The sequence below is a fragment of the Stegodyphus dumicola genome, chromosome 4 (genome assembly GCF_044657685.1).
Source record: "Stegodyphus dumicola isolate Sdum_Otavi_A_Nest chromosome 4, ASM4465768v1".
Classification (NCBI taxonomy): domain Eukaryota; kingdom Metazoa; phylum Arthropoda; class Arachnida; order Araneae; family Eresidae; genus Stegodyphus; species Stegodyphus dumicola.
Window position 1 is genome coordinate 95,229,708 of NC_140771.1, and position 21,964 is coordinate 95,251,671.

Below are 21,964 nucleotides of genomic sequence, written 5' to 3' on the forward strand. Positions count from 1 at the left end.
TCTCTTTTTGTGTGTGTGTGTATCTGATCTATAAAAAGACGTTTTAAGATCAGATTACTTTCTTGGAAGTCTTTACAGTCACCAAAATACCAAGAAAACATTGGACATTTCTTGGGAAGGGTGTCAAAACAGATGCTCGGATGGAAAATAAATTACAGGCAGCATTTTCTTTCGAATCTTCACTGCGACTAAGTACCCACAAAATAAAAAAAAAGGAGACGTGTATACTCTTTTTTCTCTTCAAAAAACATTTAATACAATACACAGATGTTCACGAATACTTCCAACATTTGAAAGAAGACATCATAATTCTTTAGTTTCTTGCTTCCTGTCTTTCGATTTTCTCTCCCCCGCGAGGTCTGGATAGGTACGCTGTACTGTCAAAAATTCTTTATAGTCTAGAAAGCCGTCGTTGTTACCGTCATGGTCTTGAAAAATGTCCTCCACCTGTTCTGGAATATCGAAACAAAAGTTAGGCATAAGAAAACATATCAAAGTCTGTGGAGATCATACCATCTCCTTTTTAATTTTAGAACTTTAGATCTTTTATTATCTTCTTCTACCTTATCTGAATTTCTGAATCTCAGTGGTAGATGTCAAAGCAAAGTTACTATTTTGATACCGTTTTAAAACTCTGCAATCCAGGGAGAAACCATTTTTTCAATAGTTTATCTTCAGTTTCAAATAATTATTTTACATTATTAAATTTATTTTTCGAAGTAGACTTATCTAAATTGTGTTTGGTTTCTTTTCCATTTTACGAATTATGAGAGAAACGGAAATTCAAGTACTATCCAAATCACAAGAGAATCTCAACAGAAAACTCGTTTAACCAAAATGATACTGAATAATTATTTAAACAAACCTTTTAAATTAGCTAATTCTTTACAAATTAAAACCTATTTCATCATGTAAATAGATAGTTTCTGAAAGGGAGCACAAAAAATTATATTTTACAGATTTGTCGCTGTTGTATAAGCTAATGGTTCAAATTTCATACTTATGCGCCAGAAGACGTCAGTAAGAAGAGCTTTATCTCTTATAGCGAACAACGATCTCCTCAATATAGCATCACCTAAAAGCTACTGAGTTACATATATGCAGACTATTATGAGACCGTCCATGACATTACAGCTACATCAGCGTAGATTGTAATGTTATCGTAACAGAACTTCATGAATCTTTATTGAATGGCAGTGAGTAAAACGCACCATACCGGGTAATCTGACAGTCCAACAGCAAGCTGATGAGATCCTTCGGCCCTGTCATTTCCGAACATCCTCTCAACTCTTTTTCTATAATCATGAAAAACTGCAAATACAACTTCACAAAGGAGATTAGGTGATTTTTAATAGTTAAATACATATATTTAAAATTCTATTAATTATTTTATGTAACATTTATGTTCTATTCGTTTTCAAATTTTGAGCGTTTAAGATTTTTGCTTTTGTCCTTTTCTTGCCAAAAATTATTAATTATTCCCAAAATATGAGATATAGAGATAAACATACTCCTCATTTCTTCTTGAGCTCACAAATGATTATGTAAATATACCTTTAAAACTTTTACAACCTGAAAAACTCGTGTCTGCGATGTTATCGTGATGCGATGTTTTGTAAGAGCTTTATTATTTACTGCGATATATTTTACAACTGAGATATTTCTGAATCGCTTTACTTCCGATGATGATGTTTTATTGGCAGTGATAACATTTGTTTTGAATTGCATGATAAATATTCGTCGCAGTAGTCTAATTTTTTATTCATATATTGCGTTTGGTAACTACTAACGTCTTTCCAAAAACATTTTAAGCCGAACCTTTCTACTGAGGGCAACCTTTTTTTGAAAGAAAATGTCGGATTAAACTTTGCTTTAAGAAAGCGGGGCTTGAAGATGAATAGACTGCACAAAATTTATCAAAATTGCCAACATGTCACTTACATTAACATTAAAATACATTTACTTCTGATTTGCAACTTTTTTAGCAGTTTTGCATTTTCTTTGGTTAAAAATTTAATTTTAATTATTTATATATCCCATTATGCTTTTTAATTTACACAGTGGTTTCTCTGGACAGAATTTTTTTTTTTATACTGTTTAGTTTTAGAGTATGATTTGTTTTAGAGTCACGTCAGGGCAGATTATATCTTGATGATGAATGAAAAAATAATGGCCTTAAATTATTATTTCAAATTAACTTAATTTTTATTTGTCACTTCCTTTTGAGTTATTTTATGAATTTATAATGGTCCAAATATAATTCAAAAAGGTTCTTCGTCTGCTCCTTGAAAAAAATCAAAGAGAATTTTCATCAATTCCTTCTGATTTGCATTTTTGTGAAGAAGAAATTTCTACCTTCTCATTTTTGTGAAGAAGAAATTTCCACCAATTCTTCTTCACAAAAATGAGGATATTTTATTAAGCTGTTCTGTTCTCATTTCAATTTCGATGCATATTCCTGTTAGATTGTTCAACCTCTATTTTTGTTTAATTATTATATCTTGATTATAGGAAAAGTGCGGTACCTATCCATGAAAGGTTGGTTGTTGTGCGAGGAAACTGAACAGTTGACTACCAATGAAGCCAGTAATATGTTATGGAAAATTATAAGATATTTTGAATTTTTGTTTTATGCTTTTATTAATAAGTTTCTCTTTTCTGAATATAGATGCATTTACACTATAGTACTGTGAATTTTATCATGTAATTTTCCAAATTTATGAATAAAACATTTCATCAGAAATGACAACTATAATGAAAATATTTGCATTGCGTTCATCAATGTCTGATAAACGAAATACTTAACAACTTGTATTATAACATAAATAAATAAAACGTTTAAAAGCAAATTTTAATGCTAATTGCATTTAAGATGCCTGAAAGATTAATACTTGTTTTTAATATAAAACTTACAAAAATGAGGTATATTCCCATTTATATGAAAAAAGGCATTACTTTATTGAGGCAAAAAATCATAAAATGAATGAAAATAATTTTTTGCTAAATGCACAGTAAGTTTATAGGCTTCTCTTCAGACAACTGGGATTGCATCTCTGATACCACACCAAAATCATAAATCTAGAAAATGATTTTTTTAAATAAAATTTGTTTACAGCTTCGACTGGCGTTTGCTTTTCAAAAAAATAAAGATATGAACGCTACGTGAGAATACTTATGTCTGATGCGCAGGTAACATATCTAGCTTTTGGAATACTCTAAAACACCGAAAGGATTTAAAAAATATACGCGAAAGAAAGCAAAATATGCAGATGCATTACTTTTGGCTGACGCCAATGGCCTTCATCTAGTACCTAATATTGATAAGATATTGATTTTGCTATAAATAGTTTATCGCACATCTACTAACGCTGATCCCAAAGTATTTTTATCCTCTATTACCTAAAGATACAAAAACTTAATAAGCTTGTTATCTCCCTCATCTGATTTAAAAAAAAAGTAATTTCATTCCTTTTGAGTTGGGTTTCTCGTAATGATGTTTATATTTTTAATTATTATTCATGTAGCCATAATATCAGTATCTGTATTAACACCGAATGACACAATAATATCAAAGTTGCCTCTTAGTTGGAAAGATGAAGAATCCTTACAGCATTTTAATAGCTAACGGATTAAAAAAAATGGAATCTTAAGAGGTTGAAGTTGAAATGTAGTTGTTCTGGAAATTCATTTTTACATACAGTTATCATTATATGGAATACGAAAAGCAGCTCAAGCATAATTAATAGAGTTAATATTTCATGGAAAAATTTCAGAGTATTTGTTTGCAATATCATATTCTAATATAATATTCTGGAAACTTTTATACATTTCTAAAATTAAGTTTATGAATTTGAAAGAGAAATTTACAAATATATTTACCACAGTAATCTCGCTTGAGTTGTATGAATAAGATTCCTTAGTATTCTAAAAGAAGTAATTGGAAGCTCTATCTTTGTCTCTCCAGAAAAAGGAAAAAAAAAACAATTAACTAAGAAATTTGACTCCTATAGAAAGGCAAATATTTATATATATTCCTTTTATCACTTTTCGGCCATTAAATTTCAATTAAGTTGAAATAAATATTCAATAGTTTTCATAAAGGAACTGTATAGGTCTACGGAAATCACTACGGAGTTAATGGATAAACATATGTAGATCTCAAACGAATGATTTCAAGTTTTTTTAAATTACTCTAAAGCGCTCATGAAAACATTTGATGTTTTATTATAATCAGTAATCTGTGAAGCGGAGGAAAGAAAACAACTCTTAAGATGAATCCGAGAAATCTTAAGATGAATTGCAATCTTAAGATGAATCCGAGAAAAACATTTTGCACAGTAAATAATGATGTGCCGATCCTTTATATCAAGAGAGCACGAACAGGGAGAATGCAATAATTCTTTACATTTGCTCACAGTTAAATATGTATTGGAGAAGTGAACAAGACTCTATATCGACCAAATACATGTGGTGAAGAATTACAGTCCATCACATTTTTTAAATATTGACTCTTGTGTAGACCATTCGGTTTTTAATAGCCAAAGAAACGAGACAAATAAATTGAGCCTTCAATGGAATTCGAACCAAGATCTTTTAAGTTGGTAGGTAAATGTGCTAATCATTTAAGTCACAAAAGTATGCTAGGGATATTTTAGCACGCTTATCATTACGTTTTTTTTCTAGTACGTTTTTTCTTCCTGTTTGCTTCAGGTAAGTGTTGTTGCAATTACATTTATTTCATTACTTTCAAGGGAGTTAATAATAATTATTATAATATAATAATTCAATTCAAATGCTACCGTATATTATCTTCATTCTCCATTTTTACTATTAAAATTTATATTTCCTCTTTTACATTTCGAGAGAAGATTTCTTTTTCGTTTACTCTTTCTTAATCAGTAAGCCTTTCAACGCTCATAAAAATTTACATGAATTAATGTTATCTGTTATCTAATATAACTCGTTGTTTCGGTCTTTCGTTTTTCTATTAACAGTCTTTCTTTTTAATTACGAAGAGAGTTAGAACATTAATTTCTAGCACGACTTGCTTAGGCTCCGAAGAAAAAGTATTATTAAACTGCAATGAATCATTGACTATTCATTTCGCTTTGAGTCTTGCTTCACATTTGCACATCGTTTCATTTTTGTCCTAATCCTTATCTAGTCATACTAAAGGAAAAAAAAATTATGCAGCCTATAGCTCCGATTATACATCACGGATTCCCTGGCGTATTCATCGATATTTCTTTTCGAAGTTTAAGCAGTTTTTCTGAAAGATATTTCTTTCTTTTGGTAGCATGCAGATGTTGAACATTTGGAATAACGTGAAAAGAAGAAAGGAAGACGTGGGAAATCTCAGATTGGACAGTTCAATTCTGGCTGGTAGATGGAAGAAGAATGAAGTTAGGACTCTTGATTGGAAAGCTTAGCATAGTTAATATTTTTTGACAATGAGGTTTACACTTTTACTCTTAAGTGGATAGGTTTCCATTTTTAATATTTTCATTGTTAATCTTCTGGAGGCTTCATTTTTGTGTCATGTGATAAACATATGTTTTCATTAGAAATTAACTTTAATTAATTGTAAATTTAATTAAAATTTAGTTTGCTACGCTTTAAAAATGAAATGTTTTTTATTTTCCTAATACACAAGTAACATTTTGAACAAAATAAGCAAATCATGTTAAAATTATATTTATATAAAGTCAGTAATAGTTTTATTAGTTGCACAAAAATTTGGCAGTTAAATGTATGCATTTGATTTTGATTTTGCTTGTTTTACCCTCTCGCTTTTTTTTTTCAGTTTTCTTCTGTGATTCTGGGTTTTGCTTATGGTTTATTCCGAAATGAATGTAGCATGAAGTTTAAACACATTATTTAATTTTAATTTATTGTTAACCATTGCCATCACTTGTCGCTACTTTCAATGGACAAGTGGATTGTATGTAGCTGATTTTATGAAATCCTCCTAGGTTTTTAAGTGCTTCACCTTTGTTTTTCTAAGCATGCACGACCACTTTTCAGACAATTTATACATGAACTTAGCTGGAGGTTTAATCATGGTGATAATTTTGCATTAATTTAAAGACCACTTGCATGAACATTAGCAAATTTAATAATTATGGAATTCAATTTTTAACATAGGAAACAGAAATATTATATAAAATGTAGTTACTTCAATGAGTTTTAGCTAAAAGTGATTTTATAAAAAATAACGTTAGACAGTGGCTCTTCATTAACAGATGAATGACTAATTGAAGTAATTACAGTTACATTTAAGGTATATGTATATCATAAAGCAGAAACTAAAGCACGTTTTTAGTTTCTGTTGTTTACTAACTTAAAAATAACTGCTTCCTTTTTGAAATGTGATATTTAATTTAGTAATGCTATAAATCCTACATATATTTAAACATAATATACCTTTTTATTGCTATAAATAAACCAATTATATTAAGGGAAGCTCATGCATCATGCAAAAAATGTTATGGTATTCTACCCCATGAAACTTTCACTCTCTAAAACCGAAATATGTAATTACGCATTTTTTATTGTAATTAAAAAATATTCATAAATAAAGTAAATTAGATATATACAACGATCCTTTTCTGGGATATCCTATTCCTTTCTTCCAAACGATTTTTTTTTCTGTGAGCTTTTAGATAAATGGTTCAATGAGGGCTAGAAATTCATCGAATTGATGAGATGTCATGCTAAAGTAATTAAAAGAAATTTCGATGTCTATCAGGCCCCTTTCTTCAGTTAAATTATTTGCATCTTCTTTCTAGAGCCGTAACTCACACATTAATATAAACCACTGAATTATACTTCTCTTTCATAAAGCGAGAAGTAAAATAAGTTTTAATCTAAAAGAAAGTGGATTCATTTAATGAAAAAAATATAACCGTAAAAAGTCAAAATACCCCACAAAAATTAAGATTTTTCCCCAAATTTCTGATATGAAAAACCATCTAGTGTGCGCATATGACAACGTTTGAAACGAAAGTTTCCGCGCTGTTGTCAATAGATGTAAAATCGGAGAGCGTTTTTTCAGCTTTTCGCGCCAACGGACCACTGTGAACGCAGCTTCACTGCGAGAATTTTACCTTTTTTCCAGATACTCTTTGAAATATTCCCTTCTGCCAGGATGACTATTAACAATGTGAGACTTTTACAACAAAGTCAGGTCAGTGGTTATCTCAGGCGGCGCTCAGATACATTTTGTGAATAATATCACAGCACTCTCACGAGATACAAAGCATGATATTTTTGTTAGTCAAATTGCGCTTTGTGACGCTGCTGACGGATGGAACAATTAATTTAAATTTGAGTAAATATTGTCTGAATAAGCTGAATTATTGGCTGCATGACTTTGATTTTTCATGAAGATCACAAAATACAGGATGTTTCAAATTGAATAGGACAAAAAAATAAGCATATTGTAAACGCTGGGCCACTTTATATATATATATATATATATATATATATATATATAAATCAAATTTACAGTCAAACTGTAGCCATCCAAGTTTCTATAGGTGTACTATACGTGCTCCTCCGGTGACACTACAAATATCTATGCGCTATTCCTATCCTTGCCACACTCGTGATAGAATTTCCTTTGTTAATGATTCGAGCACTTCAGTTATCGGCTGCTCCAGTTGCTTTAAGCCCTTGGGAAATGGAGGAACGAACACTTTGTCTTTAACAAAACTTCCTAGGAAAAAAAATAAGGGGTAAGATCAGGGGATCTTGGGGGCCGACAAAGCAATTGGCATATCGTTTGACCCACCACGGACATTCCGAGGATGGTGTAGACTCTCGTTCAGGTACTGGCGTACGTTGATTTTGTGAACTTCGTAAAAATTTCACAAATTTTTTTCAGCCACTTCGATTTGGATGTTGTTCGACCGAGCTAGTTTTCTTACGCAACTATCCCATCAACTAAAACTGCTTCACCCACCGTTCGATGTTGTGACTATACGGTGGCTGTTTACCAAATTTCTTGCGAAAATAGTTTTGAACGACGATAAACAATAATTTTGTATATTCTAAACACAGTACGCTTTCTCCTGCATGGATGGTTCCATTTTGATTAACAGCTCCTCTAGCGGCAATTTCGTAACCGGAAGATTTTCGCTGTTGCCAGATATAAATTATATAATTGTAGTTTCCGAATTAATTTGGTTCAGCTTAATAAATTAATTTCGGAATTTGTACTATGCTATTCTTTTTGTTCCATTCTGTATGAAATACCTGTATTTAGTTTTAAAGATATGAAAAAATGCAAGCGTTGTATGAATTTTGTAGGGTTTAGAAGAGTACTGAAGGTTGACTACAAAAATGTGCATACAATTCCTTTTTGTTTCTGAATGGAATGAAATTAAATTCTTAGTGTATCCAAATTAAGAAACAGTTGGATTATATATCAACTAGAATGCAATATGTTTACTAAATTTCGAAATATATCACTGAACGTAATCCATATCTGATTAGTAAACTGAAATAAAAATAATTATCATTGTTTACTTTAGAATATAGATATCTAAATTGCTTAAATTTAAGTTTCTCATAAATAAGTGCACTTATGATATGGGAGTAAGTTATGAGAAAGACATTCCTTTGTGTATCTCATAAGAAGAATCCTAATTGAAACGAAAGTATAAGATTCCAACATTTTAGTATGGTTTAGTATAGGAAATGAAAGAGAAAAAGTAGAAAACATTATTATTTTCAAAAGTTTAGTTATATTATTGTTTATACTAATGAAAATGCAAACATGAACTGCAACAATATTTTTAAAAAATCTATTGCATAGTGTAGCCCAACGTCTTCGGACAGTATGTGCTCATTTATGCAGTATTCGTACGAATAGCATAACCATTGTAATGAGTTAAATATGCTATTAATGTTATGTGAGCTATTTGCGTATACTTGGATGATTTAGTCATAACTTCAGAAGAATGAATCCCGTTCTTTATTTAGACTTCCGTTCGTTTCGAATGAACAGCCATGCCAGACCACGAAACATGGTGAACAATGTAAAGAAGCAAACAGAAAGCTTATAAATAACTCCAATGAGTTTGGTGTTAAACCCTGCTTCATTGAAAGTGGAATAAACAAAAGGCTTATAAAAAATCAAATTAGCGTCAAAAGCTATGTTCCCTTTAAAAGGTTACTTTTATGTGCTTCATTCTTTACAGGAAAATATATATTTTATGAAGAAAACAATAAATCATAATATAGCGCATGCTAAATTGAGATTTGTGAAACATTTCACGGAGAAATCACTTGCATGTATCTACGTTCATTGACCAAATTACGTCAGTAAACGTTTTCGTGGCATGTAAAGATTTTTTTAAATGAATAAACTATCAAAAACGAAAGCATCAACATTTTCAAACATATTTTGTTCTACATATTGGGAAAGTTTCCAAGTTCTGTGGACAATTTCTTCAGTGTACTGCCATCGATAATGTGAATAATCAATAAGACTTATAAAATAGAAAATTTCAGGATACCTGTGTTTTGTTATAAGATTTTTATTCCATGCCATTTCTAAACTTGTACACTTTTCATTTCCTTTAATTTTGGGTATTTTTATTTTTGTAAATATTACTGCATTTAAACTGTAGTCATGCTAAGTTTTTCTATGTGAATTTTCAACTTCGTCTACGTAACATGGATTTAGTATTTGAAAAATGATATTTGTGATAATAAAAATATTTCTTGTAATTATAGACTCGTACGGATTATGTTAATTTTATTAACAGTTAAATTTTGAGTTAAACTTTCTATCCTATCGCTTCTTTCAACTTAACACTTCCGGCCAGAACGTAGTTTTAGAATCCCGTTTCGATGCAAATTGAGGAAAAACGGTATTTAACTGCGAAGTTCTACTATCTTAGTCAGAGAGAACCAGAGATTCTGGCTAGCACGCGTCCGCCTTTTTAGGCTACTCTCCTCTCTTAAGCTATTATTACGCTCGGCCATACTTTAGGCCCTTGATAACTTCACAGTCAATTAGCATTAAGGTGCCAACTCCGTTAGAATCTTGATAGCTTCGGCTGTATCTTTTTAGTGATTAGTTTAGCTTAGTTCTTTGTCTCTTAAGTTCAAGCCCGAGTGTCGACTTTATTGTACAACTCCAAAACGGAATTCTGTTACACACGATTGAAATAATAAAGGGCCATTTCACCCTTCTATCTTGCTGTTTTCTAACGATTATTCGCTTATCAGTTCTTAAGATCCTTCACATTCAACTGTAACTTCTTCCGGCCAGAACGTAGTTTTAGAATCCCGTTTGTACACAGTACAGGACCTTTAAAGACTTAAAAATGTTTTTTTTTCTGCCCTAATAAACATGGTTAAACAGAATTCTATAATAATACGGACTAGAAGAAATTGTGGAACAGTTGATTATTAAAGAACTATGAAAAAAACTTTTAAAAAGACAGAAATTTAATAAACGAAACGGTATTAATTATGCAGAATATTTTTAAGGATTCTTGAACAGCTTAACTATGGGCACACTAACTAAGAAATTATTACTAACTCAGAAGTAAAAAATCAGCGTTATATTAAATCAGCGTCAAAAATCAGCGTTAACAAAAATCAGCGTTATATTTTCAAAATTTTCACAGTCCTGTGAAAATTTTGAAAGTATAACGCTGATTTTCGTTGTTTGACTTCTGAATTAGTATTTGTTCGGCGTGTTAGTGTGTCTTAATTAAGAAACTATTATTAAAAAGTAAATTCTACCGTAACTTTTTTCAGTGGATTGTGATTTATTGTTTATTTCTTTAATTTCAATTATTCCTGTATAGCTGATATACGGATAAACAGCAAATGCAGCTTATGTTATTTTTAAGCTAGAATTACAGCATTTATTTCTAATTAATCTCCTATATTTAAAAAATAAAATATGCTTCATATTCTGGTTTGAATGGCAAAAAAACTTAAAAAATTTAACACGAAAAAATTAAAATTTGTTTTCAATGCAATACAATTAGTTTTCGGTTATATTTCAACGCAAAATTAAAGAAGTAAATTTACAGTTGTTGGTTTCTTTCTTAACGGCTTAATTTGTTTTTGCCTCCAACAACAACAGAATAAAATAATTTCGGATCAAGAAGGTAAAACAAACTTTTCATTAAAATAAGTGCAATTTATCTTCATGTAAAAAACATGTATTTCGACCCAAAATGCATTTGTAATGTTAAGAATGGGGCCATAAATATTTACTTTGATTTATGATACGGATTAAACACAGTACTGCTGCTTTGTATGTTCTATTCCAAATATAGCTTCAGAATTAAATTTCAGCTATGTAATTTGTCCTTCTTTTTGAAAATACTACATATTAACACTGAAGAAAAATAGGTTGAATAAATATGTATTCATTTAAATGTGAAATAAAGATTAAGCCAAACTAATGCGATATTCTGCAATTAAACTTATATCAGACGTCACATTTCATTAAGAAATATTTCTGCTTACTTTCGTCTTGTTTTTTTTTTTTTTTTTTTTTTTTTTCTATTGCTTTTCCTTTATAATTTTTTGTTCTTATATATTTTATTTTTGATTATTAATCTACCCAACTGTTATTTTTATGCACTATTTAAGTTGTAATATATAGTACGATGGGTCTTTACTTCATTATTACTTTGGATCAGACTTTTTGAATAATATACGATGACTGAAATTTTAGACAATTAGTTGAAGATAATTTAAGCATCTTAAGTTTTCCGCTATAGCAACACTTGCCAAGGCTAAGAGCTCAAATCTGGAAGCTGATTGAGCTTTTTTCCACCATTCTCATGGTTATTAATGCAATGCTAAAAATGTTGGAAAGATTCTGCCAAGAATGTATTTAACGTCAAAAATCCTAATTAGTAAAATAACTGCTATGCTTCATTAAGCTAAAGAAGAAGCGTTCCGGATATTTGTGCTCAAAGTACTCAGAAATAGTTTAAATAAAAGTTTTAACGAAACCTACGCATGTTGTCTGCACATTTAGAAATGAATATTGCTTTAAATAATAGAAAATTCTTAATCATAGAGTAAAGTAATTTTTTACTTGTACATGCTCTCTAAGCTTATTCTCAAAATACAAAAACGTTCTTAATCTTTATTCTTAAATATCTACCACAAATAATGCGTGAAATTTTTATTGTGGAATCTAGGTCTAGTTTTATTTAGTTGATCACGTCAAAGCACATCAGGGCTGTCTGCCTCGGGGGAGCGAGGTATTTCTAAGGACTTTTCGTAGAGGAGTTTCTAAGACAAACTGGCTCGTACATATGTTACACATGAGAAAAACCATGAAATTGCCAATGAAGCCAGCCCGTTCGAGTGGAATCGAACAAAGGTAGAAAGCCTCCAGGCACTCTCACGCAATGCACAGCAGGAGCCTTCTGGTTAAAAAAATACAGGGATGTCTTAGCAGCATCCCTTTTCGTCCCGTACTCAGTTGGTTGCCAGCGCACGTAGGAATACTTGGAAATGAACAGTGCAGACGCAATGGCGAAAGAAGTTGCTAATAGTGCATATACACTTGAGTGTCCCACAACCCTTCCAATCTCGCTGCTAAAGCATTTCACCTGAAAACTTGTCATAAGACAGAGGCAAGCCCGGTGGAATGATTTCACAACAGGTCGACGCGCTCCCATGTGTAAGCATGGATCTGCAGAGCAAAACTGCCAGTATGTCATATTTCCTAGCAGGAAATGAACCGTACAAAGCACATCTGCACAGGTTTGGTCCTTCCAACCCAGACACCTGCGACTGTGGGAAAACGGCAGACCAGACCACTATACTTTGAATGCTGCTTGACGGCGAAGTTCCAGCTAGAAAAGACAGCACCCATGTTTCGCGCAGCGTGGTGGAAAAATACTCAAATATATTGTCTTGTCGAAACAACTTGGTATCATTACATATTGCCCTGCATAAACGCAGTAATCAGAAACAGTTTTCATCGTTTCCCTAAGCAGCTAAATTTAGGTTTCAACTTCTGTAATATAAGTATTAAATTTTTTTATATAGTTATCTAACTCTTATGATATTTAAATCTTTGTTCCGTCGAATCAGCTTTCTGATTTAAGCATATATTTAAATTCATCCAGTGTAATACATTGTTACATACAGATTTCTAATTCTCGTAATATAAGTGTTCATTCTATTATTGTAAATATGCCAACTTTTCACATGAAGTACCAAAAACAGTGCTGCATAATGTCATTTATATATATTTGTAGTGCAAAAATCCTTTTTTCATATTGATTGCCATCACTTAAATATAGCACAAGTGTATTTATACACCAAATGTAGTATTCATTTAATGCACTGTCATATGCATTTATATGTATATATACTATATAGTTCTCCTTGTATATAAATATTCAATTATGTAATATGAATGTTCATATGTAATACTTAAAATTCAATCAATATTCAAAATATCTCATATAAAAAATATGTATTGAACAACAGGTTTTTTATGCAAATGTAACGGATTTCCGCAGAAGTGACGTTCACTTCCATACGGCACGAACTAGGACGGATGTCATTTTCGCGGTGTATAGCATTCAGGGAATTTATCTCTAGGCCGCTGGAGGGACCTTTATTTTGTAATCTAATTAAAATATAAAGAATGTTTTGAACATAAAGTTTACTCAACGAATGCCATAGAAAATGTCAGATATTTGTTTCCAAATCCTTTCCATTCCCAGACAGCCTGGTCTTTAGACAGCTTTTATGAAATCTGGCATCTCATTTCAAGTGAGCACACGTTAAGAAGTGTATATCAAGGCTGAATATTTAAGAAAACAAAGACATATGTATATTTTGCTAGCAGCTAGCTCTCCAGTTCAATGTAAAGAGAAAATTTAATGAATGAAACAACAGTTCATTAAACGGTAATTACAAATATAACCACTAGTAAGAAAATAAATCCAAAAGATGAGTGCATTAAATTCGTTTATTTCTTTAGCAAAAAAGATTTCTGTACATTGTGTTGAACTAAGAGAAAATTGGATTCGTATTTTTTAGATTCTGTATAAATTTTGAATAGATCAAGATAAAAGAAGTACTTCTATTGCTATTATTAGAATAAATAATTATTATTAAATTACTGAGATAACCACTTTTTGTAATTATATTTTAAATCTTTATGTATGTATAGTTCTGAAAATACATATTTGAAAATAGACATAGATAAATTTGTTATGCTTTAAGATAAAATTATAATTTTATGACATTTATTATCAATATTTCCGTAACAATATACGCTTAATCATTTGAATCACGTATTCAGAATTTTGGGCTATTAGGCACACATGTTAAATTTGTTGAATAAGTTTTTAACCTCTGAATTAACATTTGTTTTCAGTGTTTTTTTCAGTGTTTCAGTGTTTCAATTTGATTTTTTTTCAGTGGCATTAATTTTAGCTTTAGCTACAGTAAGAAAATATAAAATCAGTTGTTTTTATTTGAAACATAATGGATCTATAAAATTTAAAATAAAGATATTTTCTTCTTGAAAATATATTCTATCAGGATTTTAGACAGAGAAAAAGCTAAGCATTTTGTCGCGCGGTGTACTCTCTGCAGATCCTGAATTTTGCTGCCCGTAAATCCATAAATTCCCATCTTAGACTTATATCTACGATCAAAATCTGCACATTGAGATCAATCGCATCAATCAAAGCATTCTTATAAGAACTATTATAATTACACTGATCATTAGTTCAATCAGTCAATTCGTTGACTGAATATAGATGCGCAATTTAATGCGACAATGTAGGCAAAAATGTAATGTAATTTCTTAAATGTAAATTGAACAATATGATGCTTTGTAAAACTCATGAAAGAAGAATCATTTGCGCTGTTTGAGTGAACTACAAGAAATAAGAGATTTAAAGGTAAAATTAAGAAATACGATTACGCTAATCTTAGGATAAAAATATAAAGCAACAGTTATTTCTTTTTCTTTTAATTTGCTCTGAGTGCAGAAAAATTCTCATTATTTTTTTTTAAATGTCATATCCTTATTCTCATTTTAAGACAATACTGATACTGCTTCAAAACTTTGGAACGAAATTTTTCCATTAGAAAATGACTGGAATTTGTAGAAATTTTCGAATTTGAATCATTAATCAAATTGCTAAGTAAATGATTTTCTGATGTGGAACGTAGCAAAACTCCTGTAAAAGCGATATGAAGATTAACCATTAGAAGAAAGTAAACTTCCTTTAGTAATAATACTGCATTGACACGAAATCAGTCATTTTCATACTCGAAATAGATTAGTTGAAGAATATATATCATTAAAATGTTTCAAAGAATATAATAAAATGTGCAATTTTTCTTCTTCCGTTTATTTGCTCTAAGGAAAATAAAATATGACAGATTTATTTTTGCTTTTCAAACTTCGGGTTTTCTTTTGAATCTTTCTTTTTTACATTTCTGATCATTACTCTCGCATTTGGAGAGATAATTACTTAGCACAAAAAGTATCAAAGGTCTTCATACAAAAACGGCATTTTGTATTTAAATGCACGTATAAAATTAGTTCGGTTTATGAATCTTGCTGATATAACCATAATCGTGTTTTGATTCAAAGGTTTGTTCCGCTTCGGGAGATCCGATTTACGAATGGATCTGTCGTCGTAAAAGATGCTGCGATGATTAAGATTTTTATTCAAAAAAACGTATAGGCCGACAACATTTAAAAGAAGAATGCTTATAAGAGGCATTCGAAATGCTTATAAGAGGTTATAAATGTTTATTTTATAATATGTTTATAAATGTTTTACATGTTTATAAGAGGCATTCAATATTATGTGGCATACGAAAAAATAATTCAATTAGTTTGAAATTGCAAAGGATAAAAAATATATATCATATTTTTTTACTGTGCGAGTTTTATAGAGTTCTTACTGAACCCATAGTATTTGAAACATCAGAGTTATATAAGAAGAGTATACGTTTGACGACAATATACTATGTCGTTACTGGTTTCCAAAATTCAGAGGGAAGACAGAAACTGTAAAGATAAACCAGGTTCTGGACTTCCATCGGTGGCTTTTAAGTAGATTTTGGATCACGTCATATTGAATAACTTCTGTGCAGCTATTGAGGGACACGCTTTTCGTAAGCAGAATAACAATTTCAAGCCATAAGCAAACAATTAAGTTTATCACAAAAGTTTGATCGATTGGTTCTACTATAGGTTTCTGAAAAGCAACGACCGGTGACATGCAGTACCTACGTTTCTTTGTTTTCTTATTCCAGATACGAACGATTTGATGAACGCAAAATATCAAAAATCTACGTTAGTGTTACACAGTCTGCTCTATCCACAACAAGAATAAAACACTTCCCAAAAACACTGCATCTCTAAAACACTTTTTTAAGCAGTTGGACAAAGTGCGGGAAAAACTAATCTGTAAGCTGCCAGCATTGTTGACCTCAAAGGTGTTAAATTACAGGTTATAACGCCAAACCTGTAGTTAAACTTCTTCGTATACTTCGAATTCGCTTTTTTGTCTACGCCATTTTATCTTGAAGAAGTACATAAGATGGGAAGGAAATGTAATGTTCACAGAGTTTAACTTAGAAATGAGTTCTATTCATCCTTCCGTAAGCTTTGAACAAATGCTCGACATTTTGCACTCCTTCGAAGCTACAGGAACACAAGTCTGTATTAGATAACCTAAATGTCTTCAGATATGAGTTGAAATTACCATGTCGAGTTAGAAATATGATAATTTCAAAATTGCAGAAAAAATGTTTATTATTCACTCTGTGAGGAATGGAAGGAAAAATAATTTAGTCAAAGAGGTAGTAATAGAATTTCAGTTCATTCATAGCTTGTTTTGCCAGCCAATCAGCCCCTTTTGCTGGACTGCCAGTGTAGTCATGTACATAAGAAAAGATGACATCAACACCTTTATCATTAAAGTGTTTAAAGAATGGCATTAGAAGTGACAATTAATTTATTACATGAGAAGATATTCATAAGAGAATATAAGGAGGAAAGAGAATTAGTGCAAATAAGAAATTTAGCATTTAGCAAACAGTTGTTAGATATCCACTTAATTGACTCACATAATATCATATTAAATATAATATTCATAAATATATGAAGAGTATAACATATAATGGTACCATATTTTGTGAAAATAATACTAGTTCAGATTTGTGTTTGCATAATTAGTTAAAATGTCTATAAATGTGACTTGGAAAATTAGTAATCCATGTTTGACTTTTAGTTGCTGTTCATATATATATATAGAGAGAGAGAGAGAGAACGAGAATATAATTTTATAAAATGTTCTTGTATTTTATGTTGCGTGCGATGTAACGATGTAAATCCCTATCAGTTACAATTATTAATTTAAAGAACTTTTGCATTAACGGCAATCACATAATAAACAACAAAACTTTTTAAATAGTAAAGGTTTCTACAAACGATCAGTTCTCACTTTATACTTTTTCGATAATTTATTTCGCTTTACATTTCATCAATGAGATGATTTTCGCTTGTATATATCTCGTTATCATAATGCATTTCTTTTTCTAAGATTATAAAATGTGTCAAAATCATCGGCTAGCTGCTGAATGTTTTGTGCCATGCACTATTATACCATCAAGTGGTAGTTTGTCTTAGGAAAGGCTTGTTTAACGTATACCGTGTAGACACTTATAAAAATTGTTTTAGGACCGCTTAATACCGATCTTCTTTCATTAATGTGGCATCACATTTATGCAAATCAATTGTTTCGGACAAGACACAAATTTTGTTAACAGCGCTTTGGTTTAGATTTTTCCTCACTCTTATGAACATGAGTTTCTATTTTGAGAAAAGCAGCCTTTATATATCATTATTGGTTACCTTTATTCCAGGTACACTATGCAAGTAGGCTTTTAATTTGTTTTTGTGATTAACGAAACAAATGACGATTCTACCTGCTAACGGTACCTTAGAATAAAATTGCCCTCTACGAAGGCTGCTTTTTATAAATTAGAAATTTATCTAGGTTTCCACCATCTTTATACCTAAATTGTCTTATGAAGAATTCCGAGTTTTCGAAACAAATGAAGATTAGGATATTGAGGCCAGATCCTTTATAATGGGAGAACCGTTACAGTGAAATATACTTGTATTCAACCACTGATACTGACAATATTCAGAAGAAAAAAAATTATAGGTACTATTTATAGTCACTGTGTACTTTTCCGAACCATTTCATGGGACATTTTTTTAGGAATATAAAAATGATAATTTTGGTAAAATTAAAGCATTTTATACATTTTTATTTCTAATTATTCAGTATGAAAACAAAAAGTTTAAGCGGAAAATCTGAAGCAAATTGCAGAAAATATTCATAACTAACATAATTGTAGATAAATATATCATATACGAATAAAGCTTTTCTATTGAATTTTACTTATGGAAAACAGTCTGATCTAATGCATAAAGATGAAATGGGTGCTGTGTTTCAATCAAGAGCCAAAACGGCTTTTGAAAACAGCATAAGAAAAAATCTATCTTTATTTGAAATAGCATGGATATCTATATGTTATTTAAATTATAATATATAACGTAAATATTCAAATCCTCGAGAATTGTTACAGACTCTGTTTTCTTCAGAAGTAGATACGACCTCTTAGAGAGATACTTTTAACTATACGGTCTTAAAAAAATCTCAAACTTTTTATGAGAAAAATATCAACGCTGAGGATGAGGGGAGTTTGTAAATACAAAATTTAGCATTTTTTATGATATCTGAAAAAGATGAAGGAAATGTAGTAAAATGCTCATTGTGCTTGAATATTTTAAACACACCCGTGTGCAAAATTATGAAAATTTGCAAATTATCTCATATTTTATGAAAAGTATGGAACCGATGTTATTAATTATGCCGCCGAAGAATTATGCAAATATTCTGAATAGAAAAAATAAATATACACATATGAGCCTACAAAGAGGTTTCGGCGATTTTATGCTTGTATTCCTTCATGACATTCGTCATGCTTCTCGAAACAGTCATGTAAATTTTATAAGATATCATATAAAATGAGTAGCCGCAAATGTATGGATGACGGAATGCGATGGGGAATTTTCGGTAGATTGGAGGCAGGCCAATCACAAGTGCAGATATATGCAGAGCTCCGTGTAACGCACAGTGTCATCAGCGATTTGTGGATACAGTTTCAGGACACTAGATACATATCGAAAAGACCTGGACAAGATCGTTCAAGATCCACAACGACGAATAAGAATCGTTTTTTGGCCCTTTCAGCGAGGTGACATAGGACTACTACAACTTCCCATTTCTCACGTAAGCTATATGCTCTCGCTGATACCCGAATTTCACGATTTACAGTTCTCCGAAGGCTTCATGAGATAAGGCTATGTGGCGGAAGACTTGCTGTTTGCATCCCGCTCACTGCAGCACACAAGAAAGTGCGCTTAGCAGGGGACAGATGGGTGGCTGGCATAAACCCGAAGTCAAATTCGCTACACCTGAAATCCCAACAACCAAAACACTGAGATTCTGAAATACCAGGAAAACAGCATTTAAAGATTTAAATAAGAATCCTAAATACATTTCTAGAAATATCATAAAAAAGAGTTTGAATAGCATCGCCCGGAAGAGAAATTTGGGGGGAGGGAAGACGACTATTTTTACAAAAGTGTTCACTGATCGACAATCAACCAATTTATTTTGAGGAGGCGTTTTTGCTAAGGTGTTGTGTATAAGAATTGCTTGAGCATGCAGAGCAGATGCTCAACGTTAATGATGTTCCACCTCGCTTTTTAAAATTTGATCTGGCGGTGCGCGCTAGCCGGTGTATAATATACGGGCTAATAAATATCTTGAGCCAGCTTGAGCATTCTACTGAGTGTGTAGTCTTACGCTGCGTTATCAATATTGGAATTTATATTTATTATACATTAATTTAAATATCCGCAACAGTGAGGGTTCATTTGTGTCACAATCAGTGCATTTCTCTTCATTTAAGAGTTAAATAAAAAAGGTTACTTTTAACATTCTGAAAATTTAGCGATTTGTTTCAGACTAAAGTGACAATTTGCTTTGCTGTATAAGGTCAACAAGACCTTAACACAAACTTATAGCGAAATCCTACAAACATTGCAATAAAAAGCAGGTAAGTTAATTAATTTATTTGTCTGAAGATTTAGAAAACAATTTCCTAGCAGTTTGATGATCAAAATATTAATGAATTTCTTGGCATAAAAGGGGCAAAACGTTCTTTCGTATTTAAGATGCTAAACAATATTTTTCCTTAAAAGTAAAAGATGAATAACAATTCTCACATGATTCTACTCTTTTGCAGTGAATAAAAGATTGCTTAAGTGACGATTTCTCAAAATACAACCTTCGTAATATAAAATAACTAATTAGTTGCTGTCTGAAGAGAATAACACCTACTGAGCATTACACTAGCGAATACAAATTGCAGACGAATAGGAAGTAATTGGGTGCTGCTTGTTGCTGATAACGGTTTAAGTGTAGCTTCAAAATTTCCCGGGTATTTATTAGAGGAAGAAAATGTCACTTCTATGTGTATGCACCTTACATAAGGAAGTTAATTGTTCATAGTTTCCTTATCGCAACACAATTGGTTGGTTTTCACATAAAATTTGCTGCAGTGAACATTTGCTTCAGTCCGTAACTCTTATCCTCGTAAAAGTATCAACATAACCTATTGTTGTTTCACATTCCCTGCGTTTGAAATAGTATTTGAATGAATATAGTCACTTCAGAAATACCTCATTTACTTTTATTTAGTTATTAGAATCAAAAGAAATATTGTAATGATTTCTGTCATTCTAGTTTTTGAATAAAATAAGGAAGTCCTATGATATTTTGATAATTTTTTTATTCTGGAAAGATCGAAACACATTCTATATGAAGAAATTTTTATCACAAAAATTTAAGAGCGTAATTATGACAGATGGAACGTATCTTTATGCTTTGTTAAGACCAATGTTAAGCGTAGTTTTCAACCATTTAAAATTTAATTTAAGGAAATCAGTATTTACCAGCATTACGAAATATATTCTAAAAGCACTTTTGAGAAGGCATGCGAAAACCCTTTGACATTATATATAAATACTGCCAAGTTGAACAAAATGTTTTGGCTACAAATATAAATTTTTGCTCAAGAAACATAATATCTGCTTACGTTGAAAACTTAATTGTGAATTCAGAATCTTATGCTCTCTAAGAAAACACTACATTGCTTATTACATGAAATCACCCTAAGATAACAAAAGATGTATCTGTCGCAATATTTGCGTCATGTTGAGTTTAAAATGTTGAGCAGAAATTTACAGTGTTACTGCTCAACATTTTAAGAAACGTGCTAGGAAAAATTTACAAATATTAAATTTCAATCAGGAAAATTCAAATTATTTGCCATGTTTAATTGTTTATGGGGCATAATAAATAATTCTTGCAGGAAAAAAAAAAAAAAAAAAAAAAAAAAAAAAAAAAAAAAAACCATGTATGAACTTTCCCTATGAAAGCCATTTTGTATTAAAATAATTTGAAAACGCTAATCAGATAATGATTGCAAGAAATCTCATGATCGCATTGCTGGAAAAGATAAAACACAGGTAATAATGCTGACGCACATTTAAAGGTACTATCAAAAAGACAAAATGTAATAATCCTTGCTTTTCTCATTTTAGCATTAAAAAACAAGGCATTCATTAACATGGATCTATAAACCAAAATATTATGACTACTTACTTAATTTAGTGAAAAGCCTTATTTTGCCTTTCCAAAACTGCTTTTAACCGAAGAAGCTGGCATGGAATGAGATACTGATAAGTATTTCGTGATAGCTGAAATTAAAATGTCAGCAGAATATGTTCCACTACAGCCATTTTACATAGCTGAATGACGAAACCGTTTTTCTATTTCAG

The 21,964-nt window shown here is 31.0% G+C and overlaps 1 protein-coding gene across 3 annotated transcripts in view; it reads right to left on the reverse strand.

The window, feature by feature from the left end:
* Nucleotides 1–230: 230 nt before the first annotated feature.
* Nucleotides 231–21,964, reverse strand: part of LOC118187974 (multiple coagulation factor deficiency protein 2 homolog) — a 132,797-nt gene continuing 111,063 nt past the window's right edge. For all 3 annotated transcript variants that reach the window (XM_085815240.1, XM_085815241.1, XM_085815239.1), the window contains one exon: nt 231–452. In XM_085815240.1, coding sequence (XP_085671366.1) covers nt 304–452 — 149 coding nt within the window. In that variant the 3' untranslated portion in view covers nt 231–303. The remainder of the gene's footprint in view (nt 453–21,964) is intronic.